The sequence below is a fragment of the Cyclopterus lumpus genome, chromosome 11 (assembly GCF_009769545.1).
Source record: "Cyclopterus lumpus isolate fCycLum1 chromosome 11, fCycLum1.pri, whole genome shotgun sequence".
NCBI classification, from domain to species: domain Eukaryota; kingdom Metazoa; phylum Chordata; class Actinopteri; order Perciformes; family Cyclopteridae; genus Cyclopterus; species Cyclopterus lumpus.
In genome coordinates this window covers 4,451,768-4,478,749 of record NC_046976.1, presented here as the reverse complement: position 1 = coordinate 4,478,749, position 26,982 = coordinate 4,451,768, and the positions used below count along the sequence as shown (strand labels likewise).

At 45.3% G+C, this 26,982-nt stretch overlaps 1 protein-coding gene across 2 annotated transcripts in view; it reads left to right on the top strand.

The window, feature by feature from the left end:
* Window positions 1-16,888: 16,888 nt before the first annotated feature.
* Window positions 16,889-26,982, top strand: part of hivep1 (HIVEP zinc finger 1) — a 46,407-nt gene continuing 36,313 nt past the window's right edge. Inside the window, exons 1-3 of one of the 2 annotated variants that reach the window (XM_034545976.1) lie at window positions 16,896-17,008; window positions 18,033-18,118; window positions 19,643-19,772. In XM_034545976.1, coding sequence (XP_034401867.1) covers window positions 19,733-19,772 — 40 coding nt within the window. In that variant the 5' untranslated portion in view covers window positions 16,896-17,008; window positions 18,033-18,118; window positions 19,643-19,732. Of the gene's footprint in view, window positions 17,009-18,032; window positions 18,119-19,642; window positions 19,773-26,982 lie in introns of both variants that reach the window. The other variant, XM_034545975.1, reaches the window with a different exon arrangement.

Below are 26,982 nucleotides of genomic sequence, written 5' to 3'. Positions count from 1 at the left end.
CATTACATCTTCTTCATTACATCTTCTTCATTACATCTTCTTCATGACATCTTCATCATTACATCTTCATGACATCTTCTTCATTACATCTTCATTACATCTTCTTCATGACATCTTCTTCATTACATCTTCTTCATGACATCTTCATGACATCTTCATCATTACATCTTCTTCTTTACATCTTCTTCATGACATCTTCATCATTACATCGTCTTCATGACATCTTCTTCATTACATCTTCTTCATTACATCTTCTTCATTACATCTTCATCATTACATCTTCTTCATTACATCTTCTTCATGACATCTTCATCATTACATCTTTTTCATTACATCTTCTTCATTACATCTTCTTCATTACATCTTCTTCATGACATATTCTTCATGACATCTTCATCATTACATCTTCTTCATGACATCTTCTTCATTACATCTTCATTACATCTTCTTCATGACATCTTCTTCATTACATCTTCATTACATCTTCTTCATGACATCTTCTTCATTACATCTTCATTACATCTTCTTCATGACATCTTCTTCATTACATCTTCTTCATGACATCTTCATGACATCTTCATCATTACATCTTTTTCATTACATCTTCTTCATTACATCTTCTTCGTGACATCTTCTTCATCTTCTTCATTACATCTTCTTCAACACACCTGTTGAAGATCAAATCACATTTTGGAGGCAGAATAAGAACTGTAGCTCTATGAGGACAGATGGACATCAATTGTTGTTCTCCACGAGAGCCACAAGAGGGCAGCATCGCATGCATAACGTCGGGACATCGCCCACTGTGCGTGTGTGTGCGTGTGTGTGTGTGTGCGTGTGTGTGTGCGTGTGCGTGTGTGTGTGTGTGTGTGTGTATTCGACAGCTGTAGTTGCATTGCCTTTTTTGAAGATTTCTAATTATTAATACAAAACGTACTACTGATAAATGAAGTAGCCTAATTAAAAACAAGAAAGCTCCACTTTTACCGGCTGCAACATCAAGTGATGCTTTGTATATTAATGCAACAATAATTATAATACAATGAAATAATTATTGCATACTCTAAAACTTTTAATTCCGGTACTCAAAGTACGTTTTGATTCTTATACTTTTGTTTGTCTGCTTTACATGAGTAAAAGGTCTGAGTGCTCCTTCCACCTCCGACAGCCCCGTGTAGCGTCCACGTGAAGTAGACGTTACCGTTGACTGACAGGTAATTATCCATCTACTCGTACATCCACTACCTACAGATGGACCCTCTAATCATGGACCAGTGTCCATCACAGCTTACCGGCCAATCACAGCCTTTACACAGACTTTAGATCGGATCAGAAAACGTGTGTTCATCCCCCGGTGGGGAAACTCATTTGCCACCAAAATCAATGCATACAGACAACAACAGGCCCACAGACGGGCCTATTGTCCCATTAGACAGAATGTGAGCTCCTAAAAGCAGGAGTTTGAAAAGAGGCAGCAGACATTGAGCAAACATGACGTGAAGTCCAAAAAACAAAACAAAAAAACTCGTGGTGGTTTTCTTCGCTGGGATTTGAACCAGCAACCCCGGTCCCTGTAAATCCTTGACGCAAGCACGTTCCTGTCTGCAAATGTCCTCCATCCTTTGAGTGCAATGTGCTCCTCCATGAGCCCCTTTTCTTCACTTCTGCCTCTCTCTCTTTTCCAGATGGACAACAGCCATTGTGACGCCGCGGTAACAATCTCCACCGCGATCAGATGCGACTGCGTCTGTTTTTGAGGATGGCACGTTTTCTTTTCTTTCTTTTTTTGTTATTACATTGTGGTGATGAGACGTGATAGCATCGCGCGGCGTGTCGGATGCTTTTCAGACACGCGGCCGAAGGGTTTCCTCCTCCGTCCGCTCCACCGCTCTGTTATGCAACGTGCTCGCTTGGGAACCGCGTCTGCTGCCGGTTTCTTGATCTAAACCAGTTGTGCTATAAACAAGCTCCATCTTCATCAATAATGGACCGCCACCGTAGAAGACGTGCGTTGTCCCTGCTCTCCAGGACGGTCCCACCGAGCGTGACATCCTACCGGAACAGTTATGTAACAGGGAAAGTTCAGGATGTGGGTAGAGGGGGATGGAGACGCTGCGACCTCGTAAACGGTTAACGTGCTGCATAACAAATCAATAAATATCAAAAGCTGCTATATTTAACTCCAAATAGTCGACAGCCACGGACAGTCTGGGCCCCTGGACACAGACGTGTGTTCAAGGGCCTTCCAACATACAAGCAAGACTCCCACATAACGTCTTCTTTTGTGGTGGTTTTGTGTCTCTTTCGGAATTTTTTTTTCCTTTTCTGCAGGTTTATTTGGGTTGTTGTTTTTTTGCTTCAATTTAAACTTGTTTTGTTTCTCTCTGCGGTTGTTTTCCGTCCCTTTTGGAATCTCTTTGTGGTCTTTTTTTGTCTCTTTTTGGTAGTTTTCCGTATCCTTTGCACCCCTTTATGGTCACTTTGTCTCTATGTGGTAGTTTTCTGTCTCTATGTGGTAGTTTTCCGTATCCTTTGCACCCCTTTATGGTCACTTTGTCTCTATGTGGTAGTTTTCTGTCTCTTTTTGGTAGTTTTCCGTATCCTTTGCATCCCTTTATGGTCACTTTGTGTCTATGTGGTAGTTCTCTGTCTCTTTTTGGTAGTTTTCGGTATCCTTTGTATCCCTTTATGGTCACCTTGTCTTTTCGTGGTAGTTTTCCGTCTCTTTTTGGTAGTTTTCGGTATCCTTTGTATCCCTTTATGGTCACTTTGTCTCTATGTGGTAGTTCTCTGTCTCTTTTTGGTAGTTTTCCGTATCCTTTGCATCTCTTTATGGTCGTTTTGTGGTTGTCTTATGTCTCTTTGAGGCCTGTGAGGCCCATCCAGTCATACATCCTGGACACTGACAAGTCAACTACCTATCACTGTAGCCAATCAGATTCTGGGGACTAGGGGGGGCCCAGAATGCCGTTCTGTAGCACATGGCGGGCGAGTAAAATGCCACAGACAGGGCGGATGGCATTGTTCAAGATGGAGGGGGACAATGGTGGACGCCTATCAGGCCCCCTCCAGACCTGCCTGCCCGGACCTCAGCCTTCCTGCCAGGCCCGGGCCGTGACATTTTGATGGAGCACACGGGGTCGGTGGCAATAACAAGCCACCGCTGAGATGTCGCCGCCGATGCGGGCTTCGCCCGCCATACTGTGACTCCACGATGGTGAGGCCATTACTCTCAGTCCGCCAGCTGGGCAGCCGACCTTTCCACCGGAGTTGGTTTTGGAGGTAAACGCTGATTAGCGCCGCGGCACTGAGCCGGAATGTGACAGCGATGCGCCGGCTGGTGTGAACCGAGGCCGCAGGCTGCCGAGTTCCGGGTGAGAGTTTCGGGCGGGTGTAGCATTATGTAACAAAACATAACGCCTTATTTGTGCTGACCGCAGTCTCTTAACATACTTACTATGCAGTAAATATGATCCGCTCTAGTCAGAGGGGATGGAGTTTACTTCCCTGTGTGTTTGCAGCTTCAGTGAAGAGGAGCTCTTTATTTCCATCAAGATATTCACTAGCTGAATCATGTGATAATCACAGATAAAAGAATACTATTACTAAATATAATGTGAGGGAGCTAACGGTTCATTTGTTTTCATTGAACAAATCTGATTTCAGAGTATCCTTACAGATATTTCCACAAAGTTTTACATCATCTTTGTTGATTACACACTTTTTATTTTGGACTCAATCACAAGGAAGCCACCGATGTTGCACCTCCAAGATGTTTCCTTGTGGAAATGGCTATAGATTTATTAAACTTTATTAAAGTTTGAGTTTCAATCTTAAGTACCCCTTTTTAAATAGGTGGTATCGTATATATAAACCTTCTAAAAAAATAATCAAGAAATGAAACAAGATCTGGTAGTGTTATCATTACTGACTGGCCATATACAGGGACGCCCCTCCCACTCTCTTGGTGGCTGATCATTGGTTGACACCGGATGCTCGTCGCCTGGATAAACTCACCTGGGCTCCTTTGGGCTGTGAGAGCCGGCCCACGTGGACCCGCCCTCCATTATGCACCTTCGGTTTGCACCGTCAAGACCCCCACAGCCCATTACCCACAAGTCCACGCTTCATTTGAGGAAACGTATATATATATATAAATCTCCCCAGCAGTCAGTGAGTCCATTTGTGACTCGTTGTGACGTCATCGTGGCTTTGACAGAACCATCTCTCCTCGAGGTCCTTTTAGAGGCTGTTCTGGGGGATTCAACCGGAGATGGAAGTTCATTAGTTGTCCTAAATGTTTTAAAGTTCTGTTTTTCTGTGAGCTTTAAAGACACTAACGGTTCACTCAGCGTACTCACGATGGACGTGGATGCACGTCATGTATTTATTGCATCATTTAATCAACTTAAACCTTATTTTAAAAATGTTTATGGAAGAAATATCGGTGACACATAATGGCCACTCATTTTTACATCTCTCGCCTTTTTTTCTAGGATGATAATTTCATATATCGTGATTTTTCTTAAAGCAATATTGACAGTTATTGTGAATTTAAATAATTGCTTATTTGATGTTTCTGGAGAGGAGCAAAGATTGTAGAGGAAACTTCATGGAATATGCTCCTTCTCCTTTTGCTTTTACTGTTTCACCCTGCAAGTTTATTTATATTTTGATTTTCACCATCATTCTTGGAAAACATTGTGCGGTTGGGAAACGTCTAAACTAATACTCTTTCTTCTCTTCTTCTTCTTCTCCGTAGAAGCAGGCGATGGGTGGGTGGGCAGATTGAGGGGTAAAAATAAAGAGCAAGGAGAATGAGTCACCGTTCCCTCAATCCCAGTCTGGATATAAATACATCCACATAGACACACGCATATTCGTACTCTTCTCCACGCGTGGCTGACATTACATAAACTGGAGCGTGGGAGGTTTGATGCGAGGCATGTATAATTCATCGGTGTGGGACTCAACTGAGGAGTAGCTCTTAAACCCAAACCAGCCCCCCCCCCCCCCCCCCCCCCCCCCCCCCCCCCCCGCCCCCCGCCCAACCCCCCTTAAAAAAGCCCCTGAACACATCCCCGCTGTTGTTTGGGTTTGAATGTGATGCTCCATCCTGCGTAGACGGACCTGAGAATCGGACTCGAGTGTTAGAAACCAGTCGGGTTGTGCCGTGGTGAGCGGTGGACTGACAGTCGGCCCAGAGGCTCCGAGTGCCGAGCACTCATCAAATACGACAGGAAGTGAAGACAAAGATCAGATTGTCACCGTGGTGGAGCAGAAGTGGAGACGCGAGGATGTGCTGAGGAATCTCAGGAGGACGGTGTTGCTTCCCTTCAAACACACCATCGTCTATTTCAACTTGAATTTGGCTTAAACCAGCAACAATTGGATGGTGTTTATTTTTTTCGTACCTTCTTACTGTAATTAAACACCCAGCAATTCGAACCTGATCATTCATGTGGGAGTTTGTGTTCACCTGTCGAACAGAAAGCCCAACATTCGTTTTATTTTAGCTCAGTTTCTGGTCTCCACCAACTCCTGGAGGAGATGTTTGTCTCTTTAGCTTCGAGATGCTCCTCTTTGTCCACAAAGCTAATCTCAAACTGGGCCTTTAGTATAAAAATCAAGGTTATGGTGGTTTTAATTTACTTCTATTTCAGACCAAGGGTCCACAGTTGACAAAAAGGTAAACTAATATTTGACTAATATCTGTCAGGTGGCCTAATTTAGTGAATAGCAATGTCTAGTGTATAGTACAATAACTACCTCCGAAGTGTGGACGTATCAAGTAGCAGAAGTTGGAAACATTGAGAATTGAAGGTTACATTTTACAGTACTTTAAATGTACTTTACGTTACACTTAGTATGAAGTAAAAACAGTTTGTGCTGTGCATGCTGAAAAACTGCCACCACAACAATAAACTATTTATTAATTAATTGTTTAGATCATAAGAGACTGGAAATCCTCAAGTATTACAACAAAAGTGTTGGGAGTCGAATGTTTTACTCTATGTAGAAAGTGCCGGCTGCAAAGTGTTGCTTGTTTTGTCCATAGGGAGCGTAAGAGAGCTAAAACACACACACACACACACACACACATACACACGCACACACACACACACACACACACACACACACATACACACGCACACACACACACACACACACACACACAGTAACAACTGTATGATTCATGATTGCCCACCACAGTCCCGGCCCTCATACTTCACCATTCACACGACGCAGTATGAATGTTGCATCATCGCAAAACAATTCACATTTTCCAACGAGAAGAGTTTTCCTTGTTTCTAAACTGTCTATCGGAGAGAAACTGAAAGCCGGAGCTGCTGCCAGCCGTGGTATCAGGAGAGCAGTGACGATGAGGGAGAGAGAGCCGCAGCTCTGGGGAAAGCCACCATTGGATTTTGATTACAGCTAAAACAATAAAACCCAGAATATTCATATGCCTTCAGTCCACAGGGATCATATTTGACTGTAGTAGAAGTGTATTCCGCGTGACCTTGACAGTAGTAGTACTAAGAAGTACTTTCACACACTGGTGTCTCTCTGGGGAATCGCTGTGTTTTATATGTCAACGACAAGTAGCAAAGATAGTTTCCTCTCCTCCTTTAATGTCGGATGATAGTCGGTTAAGGGATGATGCCAAAGCGAAACAACCCAGTTTAACCAGTCAATTGGAGCAAAACAACCAGCTCAAAACAAACAAGACACATATAGGAGCTTGTAATCCCAGCACTTAAATCACTTAAAGTTTTATAATGCGTAAGTCCGTCTGCCGCTTCATGAATACATGCGTGTTTGCTCTTTCCCCGAGAGTCAGAAGAGAAGCCCGTGACATCATTCCCACATGATGGCCAACAAAGATTTGGAAAGTAAAATAAAGGCGAAGCAAGTGCTGACATCCATCCAAAATCCTAAAAACTAAGTAAGTAAACCAGAATTCCAATCCGCGCCCCCCCCCCCCCCCCCCCCCCCCCACACACACAGACACACACACAGACACACACACACACACGCACACACACACACACACACACACACACACACACACACACACACACACACACACACACACACACACTCCGTGACAACTCCCTTAATGGTTTCACTCACAGATGAACCCTTCTTTAAGATGTCATTTCCCTCTCTCCTGCAAGGAAGCTATACGTTAATGTCAGAATGTTAGCTGCTTGTTAGTTGCTCCCTTTCTGCAATATCAATGTATAACACAGAGAAATAATAAGAAAATGTGAATAAGAAATGTGTAATGTGAAAATATGTGCATTGCACTACAATGCAACAACACATTTGGGGGAAAGCAGCCGTAGCCCCCACCGTACACGCTGGGGGCTACGGCTGCTGACGGAGGTGGAATTGGGCCGTAATGTGACACTAAACCCTTGAACGTTCATCAGTGTGAGGCTGATGAGCGTCACTCATAAGACATCCAAGTCGAGCATGAAACGTTCACCTCGCAGCACTCCACCATTAATAGATTGATATGTCTGACGTTGGAGGTCCCCCCAACACACTGACCTCCGGCTCTCTTTACTCTCGGCCTCAGGCCGACGGGGCTCACAGGGACAGCGGAGGGTTATTAAGTGCTGCGTGTAACTCATAAATCAGCCGATGTATGAAGTACCAGGGGAGCTGCATCCGGCTCCTAATGCAGCATTTATTCCCAAGCAAACCCCAGTGTGTTTCTTTGTTTCCTGTCCTCTTTTTTGTGTGCGTTTTTTTTTCAGTGGAGCATCTAAAAGTAGGAACAATATACGGCCGACAGGATTCTTTTCCCCTCCGACATTTTTTTCCCCGTCTCCTTCCCGCAAATGTTTTCCAGGCATTCAGAGTGCAAACAAGTGGAAACAGACCATGAATATGTCTCATTTGAAAGGATGGAATAGACCATGTGTCAAAAGAATGTTGCATCACGAGTGAATTCAGAAGCGTGCACACTCACACACTGATGGGTCTCGACAGCTTGATAGGTGCTGTGTCACACTAGAGATATAAAGTTAGTTTCTCATAATGTAAAAAAAAAGAAGTGGGACACATGCCAGTTTTAAAAAAGGCCTCTTTCACTTCACTATTCCCAGAAGTAATTACAATATTTTTTTCTATGAAATAGTAAGCTCACAGATTAGTCTTACACAAACTAGTGTGACTCCATCTCCTCTTCCAGAAATGCATGACTCGCAACTTAGAAATGTGTTTAAAGGGAAGGCTGTCTGGTGTGTGTGTGTGTGTGTGTGTGTGTGTGTGCGTGTGTGTATGTGTGTGTGTGTCTGTGTGTGTGTCTGTGTGTGTGTGTGTGTCTGTGTGTGTGTGCGTTTCTGTGTGTGTGTCTGTGTGTGTGTGTGGGGGGGGGGAAATAGACCAGCCACCTGATGACGGTCTACCAATTAGGGAACATCAGGTATTTTTCCAAATAGTGTTCCCAACAACTCCCCAATATATATATACATATACATACATATATATATATATATATATATTACACAGATCACTAAGTCTTTCCTAAGACACACGTTTGAATGGTGCAACCTGATTTAGTAAATCCCCAGCTTGATAGTTAACCTAACGGGACGTTACACACACCAATGTATCCTATCAACCTGTCCAGGTGGGTTCAACCTCTCAAATCCTCCACGCAGCACGGTTTTTAAGCACTGCCGTGCATATTTTTTTAGCAACATTAACAGAGAAAACAGCTCTAATATTCCTTTTCTACTCCACCCTGGAATGGAATTATTGAATTGCTCTTCTCATAATGTCACATAAGCAGACACTCCAAGCATTTTCCCTTATTAGTGCAGCCCGGCCTTCCCAGCAGCAGGGATGTTTCCCTCCCGTGGTAACGTCACTGGAAATGTCGACACAGCCCCCCCCCCCCCTCCTTCAGGATCCAGGGTTGTTCTGGCCTCGCTGACCCCACATCCTACACGCAACGATGCCGCGGGGATGTCCTCGCAGCTCCGGGCTCGGTGTCGCCCGGCGGTCTGCAGGGTCTGTGTCTGCAGCTGAATGGAAACTCAGCTGGACTGTAGGAGGAAGTCACTGGCACCAAGTCTGTGGCAGTGAGCACACGGCAAGAATGTCGGATGTGCTTTAAAGAGTGGCTTAAATTACTTTTTATTTCGCCCCTCTGGACAATAAGTATGTCACAGGGGAACTGGGGGGGGGGTAAGTTTTTTTCCTAAGGGCTCATTTCTCTGGAACATGAGAGCTGGATGGAGCCGCCGGGCCACAGAAACGGTGTTTACCTCAGCCACACTTTCTTTTCCGAGAAGAAGTGCTGCGTTTAAAGCTGGCATCGGGCAAAGTGATTTTCTCGGCAGTGATTAGTGTCGGGCGTCAAAATGTTCCACTTCTGCTCCACTGATTAAACATCAAATCCACATACGGTACGATGCTCAAAGTCGGGCCTTAAAAGTGGCTTTGGCTCGAGTGGATTCCGGCTTTAACCAAGAAGATTTACACAAACCAAATCTCCAGATGAAATAGGTCTAGATGCCCCCCCCCCCCCCATCCGAACACACAAGTATTCAGTGTTTGTGTAATCTGGCGCTGCGCTGCATTTGCCTCGAGGTGAAGCGAAGTCAGCTGACTCGCCATCGTGTATTCGCTGCACAGCTCGGAGCAGCCATGATGGACGACATGGGCAAACTGTCCAATGTTCTCCCTTGATTGAAGGGCCAACAGTCACGGCTGCACACACACACACACACACACACACGCACACACACACACACACAAATACACATTGCTTCTTTTTTTATTTATTTTTATTGATAAGCATCTCTGGATCTGGGCCCGGCTGCAGGCTTCGGACAGTTTTTACGATGCCAACGTGCCGAGAGACGTCTGCAAAAACCTTGAGAGTTCACGGTTTCCCTTCTTCTTTTTATGCACGTGAAAATGCATATTCCCTGGCACTGAACCGATTATACACGCATACCTTTTCCACACCAGATTTAATTTGCTGAACCTTTGCTGATCGGAAACATTACTGGAACCATTTGTGAAAGCATCCATCCATTATGGCCATCTTAGTTTGGTGTGTGAGCGTGCTGACGCTGATTCCAACCGAACAGAATCAGCAACTGAGGCCGATGGGAATGCCTTCCGTTTTGCGGCTATTTTGATCGTAGCGTTGGACAACGAGAAACGTTCCCCCAGAAGGTGGCGCTAAATACAAAGTTACGGGATCACCAAAGTGATTGCAGTTTGACGTGAGTGTCTGAACCGAATCTCAAGGCGATCCATCCAATAGCTTTTGAGACATTATATTTAAATTATATTTAAAACCTAAAATGGCGGTAGAGGAAAACTTAAAGTCATTAGGGATCATCCTCTGGAAACCACCAAAGTCTTCCAAAAAAAAAACGTAGTCCATTCAGCAGATGTTGAGGAATTCCACTGAATATGTGAAAAAGTTCGAACCGCTGGTGGCGCTGGATGAAAAGTCAAGAAAACCTCTGGAAACCAGACAGATTAGGACTTCTCCCCCTCTTGGAATGCACTTTCTGTAAACTACAGTAATCCTTTTAGTGGAACGTCATTATATGAAATATGTAAAGAAGCATTGCAGTTGTCACCTTTCTGCTTCCTTTGGGGTGGGGGTGGGGGTGGGGGTGGGGGGGGGGCAGATCTTATTCCTGCCTCCTGGATCAGGAGGCTGGTTCAGTGGACTGTCAGATGGCGTGTGAACGGAGCTCCGAGACGACGTCGAGAGCTGAGAGAGTACTCAGCGCCGCACCCTTCAACACAAAGAGACAGCTCTTGCGCGGGAATGCCCGGGGTTGTTATTGTGCGGCTCAGGGAGGCAGGAGTGCCTCCCTGACCTTGAATTCAACTAGTGGAGCTGATTGCTTCGCACAGAGTAATGAAAACCGACTCACACTGTTGCCATTCAGCCGCTGACAGGCGCGCGCATTGTGCTATACGCTCGAACCTGCATGTGCTTTGATGCCATAAATAACGGGATGGTTTGAGTGCGAGCCATAAAATGTGGTTCATTTGTTTATGGAACGACACCGGGGTGGATCATCATAGCGGAGATCCCCCCCCTCCCACCCCCCTCCCCCTCCCCCTCCCGGTGACTGTAAAACATCTCTTAGGAAACTAGATTTCTGGAAACCAGTCGTGTCATGCGGTCGCAGAATGTCCTATTGCCCGTGTGTGTGTGTGTGTGTGTGTGTGTGTGTTTACATATACGAGCATCTACGGGTGTCTGGATGCGGGGTGGAGTCTCGGCGTTGCCACGGCAACAGCCTCAGTTATGTAACATCATTTGGTGCGGTGTAAACAAAGCATCCAGCAATGTCTTGTGTCTTGTGTCGTGGAGGATATACAGAAACAGACATTTGGCCCAAACCGATGCGTTCTCTTTAATAAATCCCTTTGTTGCACCGATGATTAATGATGATTAATGATGATTAATGACGCCCTTGAAGGACACAATTCACGCCGAGAGCCGTGGACATTACAGATGCATAACTTACCTTTCACGACCATGTGTAGTACATCTGAATGGAAAATCCTGAAATATAGGTTTGGTTGGGGAGGCGAGCGTCTGTTTGCGCTCTGCTTCTGCATTCTGTGTTTAAAGGGAAGGCTGTGTGTGTGTGTGTGTGTGTGTGTGTGTGTGTGTGTGTGTGTGTGTGTGTGTGTGTCTGTAAAAGGTAGAGCTTATCTCCGCGGGACAGCTTGGGTGTCAAAACCATTGTGCCGTGTTTATACAGGGTGTTTGTGGCCAGTTCCTTGTAGATCTGCAGCAATAGGAAGTGTACGGAGAAAAGAATTAAAAAAAGAAAAAAGAATTTAAAAAAAAAGAAAAGTGGGATGAAAGGATGCCACCCTATAAATACTTCAGCAACATCAATCTTTATCCAAAACGCCTCACTGTGCGCCAAGAGAAATAGGACACTCAGGCACTCCCTCGTGAATACCGTCTTTCTTTACAAGGTCGCGTTCAATAAATATCTATTTTTGATGCACCCCCCCCCCACCCCACATGAATATCTGTTGCATAAGGACACAAACAGCAGTGCCTTCCCCCTTCACATTAGAGGCTATTGTTCGGGAAGACATGTTCAGCCGGGCAGCTGTGCTTCTGTAACCACTCCAGGATATTAATAGGCCCGGCTGTTTATATATAATAAACAGTGCTTTGGGGGCAGTTGAGGAAGACCCCTTCTTTAATACGGCTGTGATTATATTGCTGCACTGACAAAAGTCCAATGCTGCATTCAAAAGGGAATCGGGCAGACGGACAACACCTCAAAACAAACCGACGGCAGAACTCGAACACGGGCGATGACGCGCTGCTTTATGGAGAGAAAATAAATAATTTTAAGTCTACTGTTTGAGTAATTAACACGTCATTATTTCGATTCAGATGAGGACAAATGAAGAAAGAAACCGCATGAAGAGCAACAGTTGCCAGTTGTGTGCAGAGTAGACAGAACAGTAGTAACAATGAACTGTGGAGAGATAAAAAACGATCGCAGTATTTAAGAAGTAAAACGTAGTCACCGGGACGTTTCGGAGCCTTGAATTCGCCATTTCTGCTTCTGGCTATTGCCATCTTGTTTTTGTTTTTTGGCAACCAGAAGTGAGAGAAGAGGGCGGAGCTAAAACAACAACTATACAATCTGAGAGAGGAGTGGCCCCCAGATGGCCGTTAGTAACAAAACCTGCACCGAATGCATTGGCTTCACTTTTCAGAACCGTGAGGTTTGCCACCTGGCACGCGTTGAGAAATCTGCTGCCGTTTACTTTGGTACCACTTGATAAAACAATTACGACTAATTTGAAGAGTTACCTGCCGCTGTTATTATTGTAAACTGCTTAATGTGCCATGCAGGAATGGAAATCATTTTCCCCAAGAGGGGAACTAACCCTAAAGACATAAATGGGTCTAGTCCAGCTGCAACCACAAAGGAACTCGGATGTGATCGCTGCTCGCATTGACTTTGGCGAACAGAGTGGCAGCTGAGGGCTCAGTTGTTTTTACTCTCTGGATTGCGTTACATTACATAACATTACATTACATGTCATTTAGCTGACGCTTTTATCCAAAGCGACTTACAATAAGTGCATTAAACCATGAGTCCAAACTCAGAACAACAAGAATCAAGCAAGTACAATTTCTTCAATAACGTTAAACTACAAAGTACTATCAGTAAGAGCCATTTAAGTGCTACTAGAGTGCTACTACGGCTCTACCTTCCCTATTCAAGGTATAGTCGAAAAAGATGTGTTTTTAGTTTGCGATGGAAGATGTAGAGACTTTCTGCTGTCCTGATGTCAATGGGGAGCTCGTTCCACCAATGAGGAGCCAGCACAGCAAACAGTCGTGACTTTGTTGAGTGTTTAGCTCGAAGTGAAGGAGCTACAAGCCGATTGGCAGAAGCCGAGCGAAGTGAACGAGCTGGGGTGTGAGGTTGGACCATGTCCTGGGTGTGAGGTTAGACCATGTCCTGGATGTGAGGTTAGACCATGTCCTGGATGTGAGGTTAGACCATGTCCTGGATGTGAGGTTAGACCATGTCCTGGATGTGAGGGTAGACCATGTCCTAGATGTGAGGTTAGACCATGTCCTGGGTGTGAGGTTAGACCATGTCCTGGGTGTGAGGTTATACCATGTCCTGGATGTGAGGTTTGACCATGTCCTGGATGTGAGGTGAGACCATGTCCTGGATGTGAGGTTAGACCATGTCCTGGGTGTGAGGTTAGACCATGTCCTGGATGTAGACCGGACCCGATCTGTTCGCAGCACGGTACGCAAGTACCAATGTTTTGAAGCGGATGCGGGCGGCCACCGGTAACCAGTGAAGGTCGCGTTAGGTCAAACCAAACAAGTTGTCTCAGGAAAATGCGGTTATGTAAAAAGGTTTTCACATCACACACACTCCCTCACCCTCCTGGCCTTTTTCATCCTGAGCTGAAAACCCCCACAAAAACATCTACATTTTGATACATACAGCAGTGAACCACAGAGCAATGGCTCATTCTCAGAAAAAAGATTAAAAAACCCACAGAAGCCTGTGTTGCTATTTCAGATCATTTTAATTGTCAGAAAGCTTTGTTGTATTTGAGAGAAAACAGGAAAAACTTTTTTTTACGTACGTGCACAAAATCAGCGACACAAAAAAATACCAAATTTCATAAACGGACAGCAATGTTCAGTTCGCTGTCCGTGTGAAACGACAACTCCTTGTTCCTACACCTGCAAAAAAAGAAAAAGAAAAAAAAGTTCCATTATTCAAATGTGCCATTTTAAGTTGTTGCAGTTGAAACAGGTGAGTCATAAAGCAGGAAGTCTGCAGGAAGCCTGTGATATGAAGGTGGGCGGATGTCACACAATCACTTATTAATGGGTAGATCTGCCTCACTGCAGCAAAGTTTGTGTCTCTGGGAAACAGCTTTTGCAGCAGCTGTAGCTTGGTATGAAAAATTTGAAACTTTAAAAAACTGCGGGTTCAGTAATCTGGGTCGTCTCATCTCACACCAAAAGCATGCAAATCGATACAAATGAGCCAGTTTTTAATTAAAAGAGCCCGTCGAGTGTGTGTGTGTGCTAATTATATAGTGTCGCTTTCTCATCCATGCGTTGTTGTTGATCCGCGAACACATTTTATTTGCGTGCACATTTCCGACTCATTTAAAACGCATTTATTTGAGAGCTATTTTCTGACTGCGCGTAAAATAAAATAAAAATAGATTGACCTTTCAATGTCTCGGTGACGCGTCATCGCTGCTGGACCAACTCACGCTCACGGTGATTAGAGGACGACCGACAAGAGGGTGAAAATAGCAGCACGGTGTCCTCTTGAAACTAGATGCACCGGATCACCCAGGCAACCGGTTTCTTCTGCAGTCGCTGGCACGAAGATATCAAGAAAATATGATCAAATGTGTGAGATTGTAATCAACGCATTTCAGGTGTTTAAAAAGGGAAATTGTCTTGTTTTCAAATACTTTTTCTGTGACCTGTGGGTTGTGAACACGTGTTCCATTGTGGGGCGGCCTTGTTTGTTGGAAGCGAAGGTGAAACTGGCTGAGAGGTTCAAAGATGCAGCTCTTCGCTAGCTTCGAGCCAACAGCCTGAACGGCTCGCTAAGATAAAGCTACTATGGAAAGTATGAGTTGACGTGGGGGGAAACACAAGTGTACCAGTGAGTGTGACTTCACAAAGGTCATTTGATTGAATGCGTAGCCTACACAAAGAGACACTTGCTCATTTGGTGAAGGACGGATCAAAATACACAAATGTTGGCAACAAAAATAGTAGCCTACTCATGATTGGGAAACATTCAATTTGAGAGCTGTCAGGAGAGGTAAGGTAGTGAAAGTCATTTTCATTTCAGGCTAACGTTAAAGGAGCGTTAGCTCGCTCCTTTAGCCTCCTAGCCTCTTCAGAGACGGGCTGAAAAACAAGTTTTGTTTTGCATATCAAACAGTCAAACTTAACACGTGTGGTTATGTCTCATGCTAGAGCATCCAATTTCTCTGTGTGATGCTAACAGTAGCTAGCTAATTTAGCTCGTTGCTAGCTAACCTGCAAGGTAACATTAGCTAGCACACTTTTCTTAGGGAGATTTTGCTGGCTTGTGCAACAAGGGGCCGGGGGGCGGGGGGAAGACATTTTTGTTTATGTGCATATGTCTGTGGAAGAAAAGATGTTAGAAATACAAAATGTGCTCAAGGTAATTTCAGTCACACTGGTTTGTGACCATCAGTTATTCCTTCACTCAGATAAAAAGGCAGGTATAGGGTACTTTTTATGTAAATGAAGATGAAAATGAAGTTTTCTGATTGGCTGTAGATCTAGGTGGATTGATAGTGGCAAACCAGCTGGGATTAGTGTAGCAGACATGGAAACATGCACAATGAGATACATCAGGCACAATTCCCTGATATAGATGTGTCTGTCAAGAGCATCCATTAACGCTCTGATGTACCCCAACATGTCTTGGAAAGGTTGTGTCTCTCAAAGGTGCAAAATTCGAAATTCAGAGCATTTCTATTGCCTTCCACACGCCTCCTTTTCACGTTTGATGTTTTTGTGTCTTCTATTTATTTTTGGTCACAAGACAAACAATACAATCAGCCATATATACATTGTTTTAAGGACAAAATGCACTTTACAAAAACTCCCGTGGTTTTAATTATACTGGTAGATTTAATTATACTGGGTAGCAGACCTTATTAGAATTGAACTCATACATAATACATAAAAGGCACTAAATTGTGAGCCAACCTGGGAAACTAAAATCTACGATTCTACTTTTATTAATCACCCTTATTGCAAATAAAGCCGAGCTGGTGAAATTAACAAGTCATGGACCTGAAAAGCATTTATTTATTGTGATAGTTAAGCACCAAATGAGGCCCTTGTTTTTATTTATCCCCACAGGCACCGGTTCTGGTGCAAAAAAAAAAAAAAAAAAAGACCCTCCGTTGTGAGCCTGCTGCGGGTTTGTGCATGGGAAAGCCCGGTCGGGAGTGGCGCAGGGGCACAACGTGACCTGACAACAAGGAACCTCCGGGAAAACCGTCAGTCCTAAAGTATGTGCAGAAGAGCGAGTGTGTGGGGGTCCGCCAGGGGGCGTTGCGACAAACGACACGACCTGCGGCTAGTCTAGAAGCGACGAGACACGGTTAATACAGTCCCTAGCGCGAGGGAAGCAGGAGGCGCAGTCTACCGAGAACCGAAAACAATAAATAACACGCGGGAGGAATTTTGGCTTCGGTGTCATCGGCCTTGCGGCTGGCGCACCGGCCGTCGGGAGCCCCCCGCTACCCGGAGAGGACACCCCGTGGCTGGGAGGCGGAGACGGGACCCCCGTTGACGTCAGAGGGCCTGTCTGTTTCCTGCAATAGAAAGTGAGAGAGAAGGTGAAGGGAGAAAATACAGAGCTGTACCCCCCCCACACACACCTCCTTACACTAAAAGGTGTGTTACAACCCTGCACCTGTGAGTATTAATAAATCCACTTTGAGTGCGCTTTATTTGTTTTTTCCTCTGTGTTTTGGGAGCCGCTGCCCGGTGGCGGGGTTATGTGATATCTCTGTGATATAGGTCGCTGTCGGTAGCTGCAGCCGGAGAGAAGTCGGACATGCTTTTATCGGTGTCCGCTGTGTGTCTCGTCCGGTTTTAGCCTGCTGCGAACTTTCCAAGCGTCCGTGAAGTGTACTTTGTTTACGTAGGAGGTCGGCACCGGTTTCTGTCTTTCCTTCTTCTTCTTCTTCTTCTTCTTCTTCTTTTTTTTTTTTCAATTTTTTTTTTTTGGCGCAGTGTTGTTTTGGACTTCTGCAGCAAACCGTGCTCCGGAGGAGACAACTTGAGCTCCCCTTCTCTACGCAGCGCTCTTTGTTGCTCAATTTGTTTAGGTTTTTGTTGTTGTTGGAAACCGTATAGGTAAGCCACAAGCTACCCGCCCCCTTTCTGTGTGTTCGCGTGGTCACTGTCATCGCCAACCGCTGCTGATAAAATACAATAAAATAAACAATGTGCATGTGTGTCGGCAGGAGCAGGTTTTCCGGGGCCGCGGCGGGTGTGTTTTGTTGGATACGGTGGAAGTGTCCGGTTCGAGCGCCGTTTGCAGAGACACTGAGGGGTTTTCCCTGGCTCCTCCCTCGCGCACAGGGCGTTCACGTGTTGCTACAGGCACACAAATACGCTATTCCCACGCATCGCTTTTTGCTGACTTCATTGCAGGCGGTTACATCCCGATTCTCTTTCTCTCCTGCTGTGTGTGTCACGACCACGAACCGGCCGCTCGGCTCCCCCCTTTTTTTTTTTCTTCTTTTTTTTGTGTGCAGCTGCGGCAGCGGCAACAACAATCTGTGCAGCATCACTCTCCATTCCCATTGAATCGTATTGATTGTATCACACACTCCCGAGACAATGCGTGTGACTGTGCTTGCGTTGCCACCCCGCTGCTGCCCTGCTTCTTCTTCTTCTTCTTCTTTGACATAATATGCCACTCGGTCCTCAGGTGTGAGCGGTCATCATCATTAGTCACCTGCCAGTGCATTCCAGTCTGCCCGTGTTAGGACATCGCGTTACAGCGTTGAGTCACCGGTATGTGTGTGTCTGCTTGTTCTTTTTTTCTTCTTTTTTTATATCCTCGCTTCAGTATCAGGGTGTTTCCTCAAATATCTGTGCACACACGCACGCGCGCGCGCGCGCACGCAAACACATTGGCTGGCAGACCGACTGACAGACGCGCCAGAGGAAACTAAAATGTGCACGTCTCTCTCTCTCTCTATCTCTCTCTCTCTCTCTCTCCTCCGCCTCATCATCATCATCATCATCATCCGCGCCGTCGATCCCTGAACCGAAACTGAATTGCGCATCACAGGTGAGACGCGCGTTTCCTAATCGTGTGACTCTAACCCCCCCTTCCCGACCTGGATGTGTTTTCGTTGAGACCTGCTGCAGCCGCCGTGCACACATACACCAACACGCACGCACGCACGCACGCCCGCGAGACTCTATACACCGAAATCAGGCGTGAGGTGATGTCATTGCCATAGCGCCACATGTACCAAAAAAAAAAAATCATCATCCGGTTGTAGTAAGCGTTATGTAATCATGGGGGGGCAGGGGGGGGGGGGGGGGGGGGGGGGGGGGGGGGGGGGGGGGGGAGACAAAGACTGATTCCTGAAGCTCTCTGCAACGTGCATCGCTTCTGGCACGAGGAGTGTGGGGGGGGCTTGGTGGAGGTGATGCAAGGGACAAGAATGCTTAGGAAAAAATATGGATATATGGATATAATATGGATCCATCAGATGTTAATTCATGATGTTGTGATTGTCTGTCTATGCAGAGGTGAGCTGTTCTTCTGGTTGTTTCTGCACACCATGCCGTCTGTGTTTTTTTGTTGGTAACATTTAACTTCAACCCCTCTTCCCCCACCCCCCCTCGTTTTCTTTGTGCCATTCAGAATTTGCATGAAACTTACATTCAGCTTCTGATCTCTCATTTTTTTTTGCAAAAGGGCATCGATAGGAAACAATCCCCCTGTCCTCCTCCTCCTCCTCCCCCGTGACAGGTGGGTTCAGTCTTGTTGACGTTCTGCCTCTCCGCAGTGATCCAACTTCCCCAGGGAGGCATCTCTCTTGGATAGTAACCTCCCTGCGGCCGCCCCCCCCCCCCCCGGAGCGCTCGTCTCCGAGCTCACACGCGGGACCCCGTTGTTTGTATCATTCGTCAACCGCCGCTGACACGTCAAATCAGTCGTCCACATCGGCCGTTCCTTCGCTTTTTTGTTGGGGATCAGAGTGGCAGATAACAGCTGCTGCTGTTATCTCAGATGACATTTGGGGGGGGGGGGGGGGATTCGCACCTCCTCCCACAGACAGTAGCCCGAGTCGTACTGCACATTATTGCACAGCAGCTCGGAGAGCAGAGGCTGGAAATGAAAAGCCCAGCATCGCTTTGTGGCACCTGTTTGAGGAATAAACTCAATCGCCGACTCCGTCCCGGACTCCCTGGCTGCTGCCGCGCGAGAGCAGGGGGACTCGGCAGCATCAGTGCCTTATTGATCCGTGGGAGTTCATGGTCGGCTCATTCTGACTCAACATATATGTGTGTGTTCTGTAGATGAACCCTGCGGCTCAGGAGTCGACGCTTCTCGAGGTCCAACGTCCGTGGATTTCCCCAAGATGCAACCTGTGAACTGAGGGCGGAAAGATGCCGCGCACCAAACAGAACAACCCGAAAAACTTAAAAGGTGAGTTCACGCTGCGGCCTTCTGCGTTTCCTGTCAGCTGGTGGATTTGTTGGTTTGGTGTTTTTCTTACGGAGGCCGAGAGAGGAACGGCTTCTTCGGGCCACAAAGTAATGAGGTCATTTCATCTTGTTGGACTGAGATGTTTGTCTTGGAACAGTGCTATTGCCATCTTCCCCGCGGGTTCCTGAAATCCGATTATGCGGGAAGACCTTTTCGTGAGAGCCGACGCACGCTGTCTCCGTCACAGCGGTGGGTGATATTGTTTTTAAAAGATGCCATGTATTGCAGAATTCATTCATGGCGAATATGACAAAAGACTTGCCGACACTGGTATGGAGACGCTCTGCCCGGCCAGTTTGTATTTTGTCTGCTTGTCTTTGGACCACGTGTCATGTTTCTGTCCAGCAATGTATCTCTCAATTTTGTGATTTGTTTAATGTTTTTTTAATATTAACCAATAGATGATCTTACAAACAGGATAATGTGATCTTTGGCTTTCTTTGGCTTTCTTCGTGCTAAACCGGTTGCTTGCTCTTTGAGACGGGGAGCACCTACACTGCCTACATGTTACAAGGCCTCGCTGTAGATTGGACCTTCTACTGGGGCTTGTTAATGGAAAAAAACCTGTCTATACAATTGTCATCACACAGTGGTAACGATTCAGTGCATCACGATGTTGTTGTGATACTGTAAAGAAGAAAGAAAGAAATGTACACTTTTATTAATTATCCCCGTGGGGAAATTGTTCTCTGCATTTGACCCATCGTTAGTTATCAAGGAGCAGTGGGCTGCAGTGAAGGGGGTTCAGCGTCTTGCTCAAGGACACTTCAACATCAGTGTCTTGCTCAAGGAGCGGAGATCAAACCGGGTACCTTGTGGTTTACGGGACGACCACTCCCCATGAGCTACAGCCGACCCAGAAGATCGGTGGGCCGATTCTTGGCTCCTCCGGTCTGCATGTGGAAGTGTCCTCGGGCAAGATATTGAACCCAGAAACTGTATATAAGAAGTGGACGTAGTCACCGTCACCTCAAGTTCGGCATTTTCTTCCGCCTTTGTCATCTTGACTTTTTGCAACAAGAAGTGACACGAGACACGTAGAACTGAACGCCGATTGAGATATCCCGAAATGCTGAAAGTAACTTTCATGAACTGAAACCCCAATGTGAAAGGGTTACGCTATGGTAGCTACCTGTCAATCACAAGGTAGCCAAGCCTTGTTTTATGGTCCATTTGACTCTAAATGGACCACAATTTACTGTATTGAAGAAGACTTGAAACTAGAGATTTAGACCATAAGGTAAAAAAATCAAGAGAGAAGTATTGGAGTCATTTTATCATAGACTTCGATACAATCTGACTTGTTTTTACAACCAGAGGAGACGCCCCCTGCTGGCCATTATTAGGAATGGGTTGGCACATGACTGAACCCCCAAAGCCTATGTGTGAAGACTTGAAAGGTGATATATAAATGATTAGGTTACAACACTGCTATCCAGCATTCAGTTTTTATGGGTCGACTACAGCTCAGTAGGGTCGTCCTTCAATCAGAGGATCGGCCGTTCGATCCCCGGCTCTGTTAGTTCATGTCAATGTGTCCTCGGACAAAACACTTAACCCCCCCCCAAAAGGACCCTAACCACTCTCACGAATCTTTGCATTTCAATTTTTTTAAATAAAAAATCAACGCGTTGTTTTTGAGAATAGATTCAGTATCACGAAGCATAATATTACGGTACTAAATGAACCAATATTGTATGACACCCGTACCTTTTTATTGCGTTGCCAGTCCATTTCCGAACCACTGGAGTTGCTCCCTTTCTTGGATTCTGATTGGACCGTTCTCTCCCAAATCGGCTGCTTTTTATTTCAATTACGTGAGTGAAAAGGGTTTCTCTGATTTTTAAAAGTGAAAGATTTGGTCGAGTAAACGTGCGATCTTTGATGTCACTTCTCCCAGATGTTTGACCTTCACTGAGCAGTTCGACACCGGAAGGTCGCTTTCCCGTTCATCTGCTGATGGGAGGAAAAGTAAGAGTGTTGTATGGGCATGGGTCTTTTTAATACGGTGCAGGTGGCTTTGTGTTTTTATTTGAATAGAATATCATCATATCCCTCTTTTTTCTTATGAAAACAGACGGATCGTCGTGCAGCAGAAAAAAGACTTGGAAATAAAGCTGCCGGAATATAACAAAATGCAGTAAAAGTACATACTTAAGCTAACAGGGCTGACATAGTGAAGCGACGGCGTCTCCATACACACAGAACACCAACTGGCTTGAGGGATTTTGTGTTGTGTTGAGAATTGACAGATTTACGCCTCAACAGACGTTTGCAGTTCACAGATCCACGAATTTGCAGCGTTGTACGCTGGGTGTGAAAGTGTGCATCACTGCCATTCCCCGAGCAGCAGATCCACGCGACAGATTTCCTCACGTCTGTGCGCGGCGAGCCAGAGTCCCTCTGTTTATTCATCGTACAAACACTTCCTGTGCCTTTTATTGTCGCTGGCCAAACAACATAAATAATGAGTTTTAGAACAGTACATTACATCGCCCGACAGAGGACGATAGAAACTGCGGCCAGATGAAACTTTACTTTTTTGGGATCGGTGACTGTTCCCTCTTCTGTTTTTTCTTTCTTTCTTTCTTTTTTTCCTCGCGGTTGCAGACAATGGAGCTGCAGCTGCTGCAGTGTTTTGGGATTTTTGTACTTGAGGCTAAAAGATCTGGACGTGAAAAGACTATAATCGACGGTGATGGGATTGGAGTTGAAGATCCTAAAATAAGGGGGTGGGTTTTGAGACTTAAAGAAGGTGGGTGCATTTGTAAGACAATAATAAACGGTACATTATTAAGAGTTGCGGTGTTTATTCAGTGTACCAGATGTGGGCCAAAGAAATGAACCATTATGGACAGGTGATGAGCCAACAGGCCTCTGGAGTGAGACATGTAGAAGCCCCCCCACTCCTCCCACAAAGATTAAAGATGCTGAGAAGCACAAATTGTTGTTTGATATCTGGGGTCATTATGTGTCTCTTTATGTATTTTTTTAATTTTTATTGTGCTTGTATCGTGTCTCTTTTGTTGTTTTACGCATCTCTGTGGTTGTTTTAGCGTTGTGCCTCTTTGTGGTTGTTTTGTGTCTTTTTGTTTTAGCGTTGTGCCTCTTTGTGGTTGTTTTGTGTCTTTTTGTTTTAGCGTTGTGCCTCTTTGTGGTTGTTTTGTGTCTTTTTGTTTTAGGGTTGTGCCTCTTTGTGGTTGTTTTGTGTCTTTTTGTTTTTCTGTCTTCTTTGTGGTCGGTTTTAGTGTGTTTTGTAGTGGTTTGTCGTGTTCCTTTGAAGTTGTTTTATGTATCCTTGTGGTTATGTTGTGTCTTCTTGTGGCTGTGTTGCATTATGTGTCTTTTGGTAGCTGTTTTGTAAATAATTCAATGGAAAGGCAGAAGAAGCAGCACAGTGTCTCAGAGGCAGCGTGTTGTCTCCAGTTCTTGTGAAATTGCTCAACATGTTGTTGGGAGTACCCAGTTCACTTCCTCATCATCTGATAGCGCGCTGAGATATTTGTTTTCCCTTTTTAACCCAGTTGATCGCCTCTCCTATTTTTCCTTCATCAGACAGGAAACGACAATTGCATGGCATGCCGTCACATGCTTGAACTCTGCTGTGGAGAACGTCTTTTCCTGGGAACTCTCGTCACCCTGCCCTAAAGCCATCACAGAGGCGAATGAAGCTCAATGCCCGAGGGTACCTTCTTTAAAAAGAAAAAGAGAAGCCTCTGCACTCGAAGCCAAATGAGACTTTAACGTTGTATTTTATTTGCTTTATAGCAGCAATTAATCTCGACACCGACATGAACGCGCTTTCAGAATTCCGATTGCTGACTGGCTGGAGGGAAGCCTCGACTCTACTCGGGTCATTTCTGCCTCAGAGGCCTGGCAGCATTCTGACGCTGGTATGAAGGAAACCACGTTAACATTAGCCCACCCGGCCGTCTGAAACTCCACTTGACACACGTCGTCCTGTCGGGGGGGGTCACAAAGAACGAGTCGTTTTATTGACACCGCCCCGACCCCGTTGCACTCGCTGACATCTCTCAGGTGAATTTAAGGCGGCGCCGCTGCGTTCTTCTTGGCGTAGGAGGGCACGAGTACGAGCACGCTGTCAAGCATGCAGGCGGACAGATCTTTGCACGATAAGATATTGCCTTCACTTTTGAAGTGGATATTCTATATTGCTTCCAATGCAATTTTTGTACTGTACAACATATTTTAAAGCAGTATCCCCCCCCCCCCCCCTTCAAAAAAGTCAGTGTGAACTTTTATTGAATGCACAAAGTAAATCCTCTCATTAGGAGTTACAACCTAATACTGTCCAATACGGCAGCCTCGCAGTAAGCTCTTACTTTAAGGAGCTTGTATTGATCGGGGCTTGATCAATAAGCAATAAAAATGAAAGAAGGAAAAAAATGTCAAGCCAGGTTAGTGATGAAAGTAATTCATGTATTAAATAAATAAATCATTTATTTATTTTTGTGTTAATTTGAAGGCAGGTTCATCATATAAGCACAAGTACAACAAACAACTAGTTTAGTTCGGCTTTTCATTTTAAAGTTGCCTTAATCACATCACCCACCCTCATAAGAAATACTTCCTGTGCGCCGAAACGGGTGAAATTCCTCTCTACAACTGGCAGAGAGGAAGGAACGTTGACTCTGTATTTCTGTGATATGAAACATAATAAACCAACACACACTGTAGACGGGGAAACAAAAGAAATCATGCGTCGTCATCGTCTCCATTTACTTCGGTCCTGCTCGATATCTCGGCCTGGAGGGAATTTCTTCACATTTGGCACAAACGTTCGTATGGATTTAAAAGGTGAACTGATTAGAATTTGGAGGTCAAAGGTCAAGGGTACCGTCTCAGGAACTCCTTTTGAGCAAATTCCCCAAATGCTGGCACAAACCTCCACATGGACTTGTTTGGTTACAATTGGGTAGTCAAAGGTCACCGTGACCTCCACAAAACACATTTTTGGCCATGAGTTCATGTGCTAATTATGACAATGTCACACAATCCGTTTAATGGGACAAAGTGATGAAGTGAGGACATTTTTGACTGGCTGGCGGACAACGTCGATGTGGTAATTCTACTTTAACACAAAAACGGGACTTAAATCCTAACTTCACACATGTTTTATGAATATTTCTGCAGCGCACACACTGACACCGCTTTCTAACCCTAACCCGAGGGCCTGTGAGCATGCAGCTCGTGCGCTCCCGGTGTTTGCGTGTCAGGACACCTATGACGCAGTTTGTGGGCAGCAATGCAGGAAGTTAGGAACTCCTTCCCCCACCCCCCCCCCCCCTTCCCTCCTCCAGTCTGTGTTTACTTTTGTCACACAGCTGGTCTCCAAGCAGGGACACACAGTGGTTTCCCCCTCTGACAGACTCTCTCTCTCTCTCTGTCTGTGGACGGCAGCAGAAAGACACACAATACTCACAGCAATGAGATGTTAGGGTTTATGTAGAGAGCGGTTCGTTTCCCTTTCTGCTGCTTTCCCTCTGCCGGGATACTCAGTGTAGTTTCTCTCTCTCCTCCTGCTGTCGCCGTCTTCCAGTGATGGAAAGTAACTCATGCATTAACATTAAGTGCTGCATTTAAAACTATATTTGAGGTACTTGTACTTTACTTGAGTATTTCCATTTTGTCCATTTTTATACTTGCGCTCCACTACATCTCAGATTCAGATTCAACTTTATTGTCATTGCACAGATTCCAGGTACTGAGGCAACGAAATGTCGGTAACCGTTGTACTTTTTACTCCTTTACTCCTCTTCAGCTAAATAAAATAGATTACACCAACAGGTTATAAAGGAGTTAAACAGTAGCATGCACATCAATGCAGCAGGGGTGTTAATCCAGGAACACCATAGATATAATACAAAAACACTCGCTAATATTTCAACTTTTACTTATGTTGGAGTATTTTCCCGGTGTCCTCACCCAGCCGGTTGTCGTCCGTGTGTGTGGTGTTGGCTTTTCAGCGTGCCCCTGAAAATGCCCAGACTTGTTAGCAACACCAGTGTTTATAGAACTGACTATTGCATTCCTCCTGTCTATAAAACATTTAAAAAAAGGCTCCACACACCAGAGCCCAACCAGAGGTCTTTATGGAGAACATGCTGCGTGATGAATGGTGAACGACGGCAGTGGAAGGGTTGTGTGAGTGTGTGTGTGTGTGTGTGTGTGTGTGGGGGGGCTAAGTTTAACAAGTTGGAAAATGTTAACACCCATAAAGCCGAAAGCAGGAAGATGGAGTCCCCCTCCCCGACATGCTTCACTGATGAGGATGTTTATGCACGGAAATAAAGTGTGCACGTTTTATTGCCTCAACTCTGGTGGCTGATTATTGTTTGGTTTTATTGTGCTCGAAGCAGGCCGCAAAATTGCCTTCGCCAGCCACGACTTGACGGAGATTTCCATGGTTGTTTTTTTTTTCTTCTTCTTCTTTTTCTCACCGCCTCGGTAATTTACAGCAAAGTGACGACAGTTTCCTGTTAATGATCGACCGGGCCTCAGACCTCGTCGCTGGTTAAATATCCAGGGTCAGAATGAACTGCACTAATCGGGGGTTAACCGATAACACGAGGACGGCCGGACACGGAGTGCTTTGTGTGTTTACTTTTAAAGCCACACTTTGAGTCCGGCTCCTCTGGCCCTCGCTTTGAGCTTCGTTTTAACCCTCAAAGTGTCTCAAATGAAGGTCAGAGAGGTTTTTCTTCTGTCGGCTCTTTGGCCCCCCACCCCCACCATCCCGGGCCTTGTGCTTTGTCTTGAACCTGCTATGAAGTTCCTTCCCAATCTCTAGTAATCCCACAGTCAGAGTCTCTTGCATACCACACCACTGCCTCCGTAACCTTTGGCTTTGTAGGAAACGCACTGAACACATATCCAAAATCGGTTCTTTCTAAGAAATTGGCACATTCACATTGTCTTTATTAAATAAAAAATTCTGCACACAATGTACCGTAAAGTTTGCGTTCAGAGAAACGTACAATGTTGAAATCTTCTGACTGTTCATTCCCCCGACGGGAAGCGAGAAGTCAAGGCGTATTATTTATTATTTATTATTTATTTATTTATTTATTATTTTTGTGCCCTGGCTTCCGTTATTAGAAGAAAAATATCGTTATTTTGATCCAAATCA